This window comes from Aptenodytes forsteri, unplaced genomic scaffold (assembly GCF_000699145.1).
Source record: "Aptenodytes forsteri isolate BGI_AS27 unplaced genomic scaffold, ASM69914v1 Scaffold25, whole genome shotgun sequence".
Lineage (NCBI taxonomy): Eukaryota > Metazoa > Chordata > Aves > Sphenisciformes > Spheniscidae > Aptenodytes > Aptenodytes forsteri.
In genome coordinates, this window is record NW_008796180.1 from 577,823 (window position 1) to 584,656 (window position 6,834).

The following is a 6,834-nucleotide window of genomic DNA, read 5'->3' on the forward strand; positions in this document are numbered from 1 at the left end:
CCCCTAGCAATTTAGTAATATTTTATAGTCCATCCCCCAATCAAGTCTGCTCTGAATCTCATTTCAGCTTCAGACTAAACTCTTTATTGCTTGCATTAGCAAAATAGACGATATGCACAGAACAGAGTGGACGTAAGACAGCTTCCTCCTCCTCACGTGTCTTGATAGGATGAAGAGGGAGCTCCTCGGGAAGGTCCTGGAGTTACGCAGTCCTAGCAAAGCAGAAGCGGGAGAGAAAAACATAAATTCCCGTGGTTCTGCACTTAACCCATTTTCATTTGGTTCCTATAGGAAATGAGGCGTTAAGTTACTGCCTTCTCCACCCTCCAGCCCCCTCTGACACCCTGCAAATCCATCCTGATAGCAAGACGCGTCTCAAAGTTAGTGTCTAATAGTAAGTACCCACAAGCTTTGAGAGAAACCAGCAACTGGTTAGAGGAGAGAGATGCAAGTGAGTGTTTCTCTGCAGGAAGGGCTGCAGTATGAGCTCAACAGTTACTTGTTTTCCCTGGCCTGCTGGCTGGCCACTCGGTTCACATTGTCTGACCAAGCTGCGTGGAATTGTCTGTAGCACAGAGCTGCCTCTTATTTCCAACCTACATTTATTCATGGCCAGTTCATCCCTTTTTGTTCTTGTGCCAACTTTTGCCATTAGCATAAACAGCTCTTTTCTCCCTCTGTTTTTTTATAGATGGTGACTTTGTCTCTCTCGGCCTTCATTTTCCTCAACTAAGCATAGGATGGGCTCGCCATTCCCTCGAGCCTCCTCGGGGCCCTCCCCTGCACCTTTTGCATCCCAGTTTCTCGTGTTTCTCTCTGAATGCCTTTCATAGCGGTGTACGATGCACAGAAAAAGTATTTCCTGCAGGTGGGCTGATGAACACCTCCTTTTCTCATTAAAAAGGGGAAAAGGATTTACTAACCTCCCTTCTCTAGACAGTAATTGTTTGAAATTTGCCTTCCCCCGTATCTTCGTTGTATCAATGGTCTGAAGATACTTTTGCAGAACCAAACTCTGGCCGGAGCTCTTAACGCTCCAGTCAAATCCAGCTGAGCTGTGCCAGGTAAGCACTCGGCGGTTATCTCGAGAAATTCTAAATTCATGGATTGAGCGCTGCAGCAAGTACCTTTGGGGACAAGGGCTGGGAAAGGATCTGTAGGGATGGTTGTAACAACAGGGGTAGGTAGAACAGCCACTCACAATGGTCTGCAGAGATCAGTCGACATCAGCCATGCCAGAAACTCCTGGTTCAAAGCATCCTTGAAATCTTCTGAACCTTCCGGAGAAGGAAAACTGCAAGAAGTGTGCCATGCCGTAAAGACAGAGGAGAGGCGACAGTCCAGATGCAGCGTATAACAGCCTCGTATCCCAATCCCCTCAAGGTCACGGGGATATTTCGTTTTCCTTGTCTTCTAATATCTTTGACTCGGATAAACCCCCCAAAAGCTTTAACCTCTTTTTGACATGGTGAGCTCTTTGCACACAACAGCGCCTTGATCTTGGCACGTTTGGGCCGCCCAGCGGTGAACACGTCTGTCGGGCTTGGGGGACGAGGAGGAACGGGCCGGTGACCCCCTTGCACCCCACCTCCTCTTAGACCCAGCAGGCATCGAAACAAAGGCGGAGCGTGGGTGAAGCAGCATCTACGCTCCAAACTCACAAAGGAAAGTCTTTGTTTCCAAGAAGGACTTTCCCCTGCGAGTCGCATTTTTTATTCGCAATTAAGGGGATTAAGGGAGACACTAGAAAACAATTTTTTTTTTTTTTTTAAGTGAAGCTAATCAAGCTGATTAATCTCTAGCATCAAAGGTTTCCCTTCCCCCCTCCGCCCCCCCTCCCAGAACAGGTTAGAGAAACATCTGTCAGGAACAGTTTAGGGCGCGTTGATCCTGCCTTGGAGCAGAGGTCAGACTAAATGACCTCTCGAGATCCCTCAAAGCCCTCATTTCTTTGATTTTGTATTTTCCGTATGACTAGCAATTCTCGGTGTCTGATTTTCTGAGTGCTTGGCCTGAGACACCTCTGTGAACCATAACTGTGCTCATTTCCCCCAGCCCGGGTCATCCCCTGCACCCTGGTTTCTAAAGCAGTTCTCATGCAAAGGCTGTAAAAGACAACAAATGCCCCCAGATTCTTGTTCTGGGTGACTGTCCCGTGACTCCCTGCAGCTAGAAATGCCTTTTTTTTTGCCAGAAGACACTAGGATTGTGCCTGAAGGACGCGGGCTGTGTGCGGTAAGTGCCCTTTTTTCCTCCTTGCCACCATTTTAGGACTAAGCAGCAGCAACCTGTTAGGTTTTATAAAATCCCCTTCATGTTAAAGAAAGGAAATGTATCCCTCGTTCATTTGTTGGTGGCTTTTTTTAAATATAGAAAGTGCCTGAGAACAGATTTTTCGTTGGACTCGTGTCTAATTTGCTTTTTGAACATTTGTGACATAAGCTAAGATTGGGGGAGGTGAAACAGGCTATTGACAGGCTGTGGATATGCTGACACAGCACAAAGCCGCGCAGCGCCGAGATACACAGGCGTGCTCTCAGCCAGATGGCTCGGGAAACGAAGGCACGAGCTGCAGCCACAGAGAGCTCCATATGGACTCGGTTACCTTGCCCAGAGGTACCTGTCCCGAGCGAGCTCGTATCGCCATCGTTACCGCGATCGTGATGATCGTAAGATGATTACATCTTAAAAAAAAAAAAAGGAAAATAAAGCTGTCTGAGTGTCCCCGGTAAAGGGCACAGATCAGAAACAAGCTGGGAAATTCCTCCTGGGTCGGGCAGCATCCCTCCTGCATGGTTTCACGTTTAGATGAGAGGCTTTTCATAGCAAGAGCTTGCAGCAGTGGTACGAGGAAAGAACCGTTTCGCTGCCTTTTTTTTTTTCTTTAAATGAACTGGTCAACGGGCTGAGAGTGCGAGCGAGCGGGTTGTTGGTTTTTTTTCCCCCTGCGGGTTGATTTGATCAAATCAAAATGTTTTGCAGAAACGTATCGATTTCATCTCGGTTTTCACTGGAGAGTTTCCTTTTGAGAGGGCTTTGTTTTGATTAGGTCAAAGCACTTCATTTTGACTTCTCTGTTTCGGTGACGTTGGGATGTTAGAGGAGTGGACGCGCTTCAAGCCCTGTCAAAAGTCCGTGCTTCGACCTTATCAAAGCGCCGGGTTTTGATGGGGCTGTGCTGACATTGGCAAAAACCAAAAAAAGGACCCCAATCGTCTGTATTTTTGACATTTGTACGCTGTGAGAAATTTCAGAATGAGAGAGGCTTTTTTTTTTGTCTTTGTTCTTTTCCTCACTCATGAGACAGAATTGCAAAACGTGACATTTCCTGTTGAAATCCAAATCCTCTCGTTTTCCGATGTGACACCGTTACCATCGATACCTGCCCCAAAACAGTCCTTCAAAAGTTAAACACTTGGGCACCTCATCCCGCCCTGCGACCAGACTTTCTCTTTCTGGTCTCCGATCTCACCTCTGATTTTTCTTGGCTTTCAGAAGCCAGGCGAAGAAGTCTTTGGCTTCCTGGGTGCCCAGGTCCAATCTTTGGCCGTTCGCAGCCGATACTTGGGGCTCAGCTTCCCTCTTGTATGGCTCGATGATGTTGCTGGAAAGGCGAAATGGGAAGATATCAGCCCGAGATGCCACAGGAGGGTGCCAAAATGCTGCTTTTCCACAAAACCCAGCTCCCTCCCACTCCATCTACCAGCAGCCAGAGAAGAAGGCGGTCTTGGACGGGGAGAGGGATGGTTGCGTTGTGTGCCGACAGACCAGAAACTTTTCTAGGACTTAGAAAAATAAAAGAAAAAAAAAAAAGAAAACCAACTCCCTAGAGAATCGCTGCTGCAGTCCAAGAAAAATATCCTCGGCTCTGCATTCTTCTGTAGCCATCATTTGGCTGACGACAGCTGTAAGTTTGGCTCGTAGGAGCATTGGAAGTCTACGCACTTACTCGCTTTTCTTCTCCCGTCTGGCTAGCAACCATTCCACAAAGTTCTTCTTCAGCATGTTATCCATCGTGCGGCTGTAATCGCTTGCCAGGGTGGCCTCCGAGTAGCGTCTTTGCACTGGTCTGGCACTGGGAGTCCTTACACTTAGGCTGGGGTAAGAGCACAGAGACAGAGTGAGTCCCGCACAGCCCGGGAGCGCGTGCTGTGCAGAGTTTTGCTTGGGTTACACGTGGTGGCCCACGCGGTCCCTACAGTCAGCGAGGTTTTGTGATCACTTTTAATCTTCCCTTGGTCCAGGTGACTGTTCCCGCATTGTAACGCGAGGAGACCGCCAGAGAAGGGGCCAGCGTGCTCCTCATCCGTTTTGCTGGCTGCTAACGCAGTCGCAGCTCAGATTTGAGAACCCGGGAGGAGGTGAGCTCAGGATATTTGCTGGTAGTCTGGAGTCAGCGTGGTTTTTCCCTGCCGTAGCCTGATTCGCGCGGACTTTGGCTCCAAGCTAAGGCACCAAGTGTGCCCAGGCTCCCTCCTCCAGCGAGTTGCACACCCAGGGCCAAGGAAACCTTCTCCTGTGTCCTCGAGGGGCTCGGGGGTGGATGGCAGGAGGCAATGGCTGACCTTGAGACCAGGGCTGATCCGACAGCGTAGACACCGTCGGTGGCTACCTAAGCTAGCAAAGGGTGTCAAGGCTGATCCTTTTTTAGTACTATTATCTGGGATTTCAGCAGCTCCTACTGCTCTAATAAGGATTCTTTTGGATATTCTCAGGTGGTAGTTGGAGATTTTGTAGCAGGAGTCAGGGAAAGAGAGGGAAGGTCTTTATTATATATCTGCTTTATGTAACTGGGCATATTTTCAGAAGCTTCCAAACACTGGATGCCCCCTAGCCTCATTCATGCGAGATGATTACATCTTGCTTCTAGTTCTCAGCCAACCTTCTTCTCTTCCTGGTTGACTTCCAGCTTGTTCCTCCTAACCCAGAGCCATGAAGTTTGTGGGGAAAACTTGGGAGTTCCTGGCTCTGGCTCAAAGGCTCAGGGCTTTATTTTGATATTTCTCTTATCATTTGCTCATCTCTGTACACTTGGCTGTCTCTATTATCAGAGCTCTACCTCAGGACTCGTGTTCTCACCTACTTACCAAGATGCCAATGGAAAAAGTCCATTTGCCTCCAGTGGGGAGCTGGAAAAGGCTCAAAATACACTGTGAGCTTTCCAAAACACTTACCCCGAGACGTTTTCTTCCATCAAAACAAAGCCCAGGGAAGCGAGGAGCAGCGAGAGAACTTTGAAATACATCATTTTCTTGGCTGGTTTCTCTGTTCGGAAGCAGAGGGATGTCCGGCCCCTGTGACACATGGGACACATAAGTGACAGGACAGTGAACCCAGAGGGATGTGCGGTGGGTGGGCACGTGCCCGTGCTTGTAAATGTGTTTCTTCAGTCCTTGTGCTTCGAGCAGCCTTCTCCATCCTACAAAGCCCTCTTCTGCCCTTCCCAGTTAAATTACTTTTTCAATGCCAATGCTCTTTCCCACCGTGGTGTCTTTTAACGTTGGTTCCCTATACTTTTATTGTAACCATCAAATTCATTGTGGGTTGCGCGTTCCTGGAGGCAAGGGCTTTGTCTTCCTCCACGTTTACAAGCTGACCCTGTGGATGCCTCATTGTGCTTTAAGGGTCGATTCAGTCTTGAGTATGTGAACGGGAATGTACGTTGGATCAGGCAATTCAGTAGCAATGGCATCCTGCTTATCCCACACTGCGGCTCTGCAGGATTTAGGAGCCTGATCTAATTTCTGGGAGGTTTTCTGTTGGGATGGATAATGCCTTATGTAGGGACTGGAGCCAGAGTCAGTGAATATCAGTTATGAAAAATATCCCATGGACAGTGACAGGATCGGATTCCAAGATTTATTAGTTTCAAGCTGTTCCTAGTCCTCGCGTCCACAGTTCGGCTCAATGGCCCTTGGACGTTTGAGCTCTTTTAATTACTATTCCAGCTCTGCAAACTCCGTACAAAAATGGTTTTGATCATGGCTCACAGATAGATTTTGTTGTCCCTCACCTCACCCTTTGTTATAGCTGTTTCTGGAAACTGCATTGCAATGGAGAGCTGCTGTTAACAGGAATAATACAGTAACAAAAAGTCTCAGGACTCAAGTATCCCATCCTTCAGAAATTTATTCATACATTGATAGAACTTTACTCCTCTAAGTAGTTATTTGTACTCTTACAACAGCCCAATTATTGTTCTGGAGAGAGCGAGAATTTGCAAGTTTGGATGTTGTTCGTAGTTGCGGCATTTTTTATTTCTGGAAAATTGTGACAACTCTTACAAATGTTTTCAGCCCTTCCTATTAAGTGAGAAAGATACTAAATGCATTACATTATCTCAGATACATCAAGTTCTGAGGAATGCTCTTAAAAGCAAAGGTGTAATATTCTGAACACTGGCAAAATCCCTAAAATACTTAGAGCTGAAGCAATAAGAGACAAATAGTTATAGAGCGTGTTAACAGCAGGAGTAAATTCCATTATACAAACAGCTGAGGAGTGTTTTAAATGAGAACGGAAAAAAATGTCATGATTAAATAACTAAGGTTTCCCCTCTTATTTGCTTTTCATTTCATATATTGGCGATACAACTGTGGGCACGATGATGGATCTGAAAATAGCTAAGTTGTGCAAGAATATTGTTCTGCTTAGGGTAATTATTTGTGACGCTGGAGGGGAAACGCATTGTAGCCTTAATTTTAAGAAAGGGCAGTACTCCTTCTCTGCAGAATTTACCCAAAGAGGGACTGTTGAAAAACCATTTTTGAATTACTACAAGACCCCTTTGCCTGTGCGACGCTGAACTGGAGTAGCCGAGCTCTGCTAGCCCTG

The 6,834-nt window shown here is 47.0% G+C and overlaps 1 protein-coding gene across 1 annotated transcript; it reads right to left on the reverse strand.

The window, feature by feature from the left end:
- Positions 1-1,197: 1,197 nt before the first annotated feature.
- On the reverse strand, positions 1,198-5,248 carry GIP (gastric inhibitory polypeptide). Its single transcript, XM_009287786.2, has 4 exons — positions 5,175-5,248; positions 3,950-4,096; positions 3,473-3,604; positions 1,198-1,294 (listed from the first exon to the last, which is right to left on the reverse strand). Exons 1-4 carry the CDS (start codon positions 5,246-5,248, stop codon positions 1,198-1,200), a joined length of 450 nt encoding a protein of 149 aa, XP_009286061.2.
- Between the last annotated feature and the right edge of the window lie 1,586 nt (positions 5,249-6,834).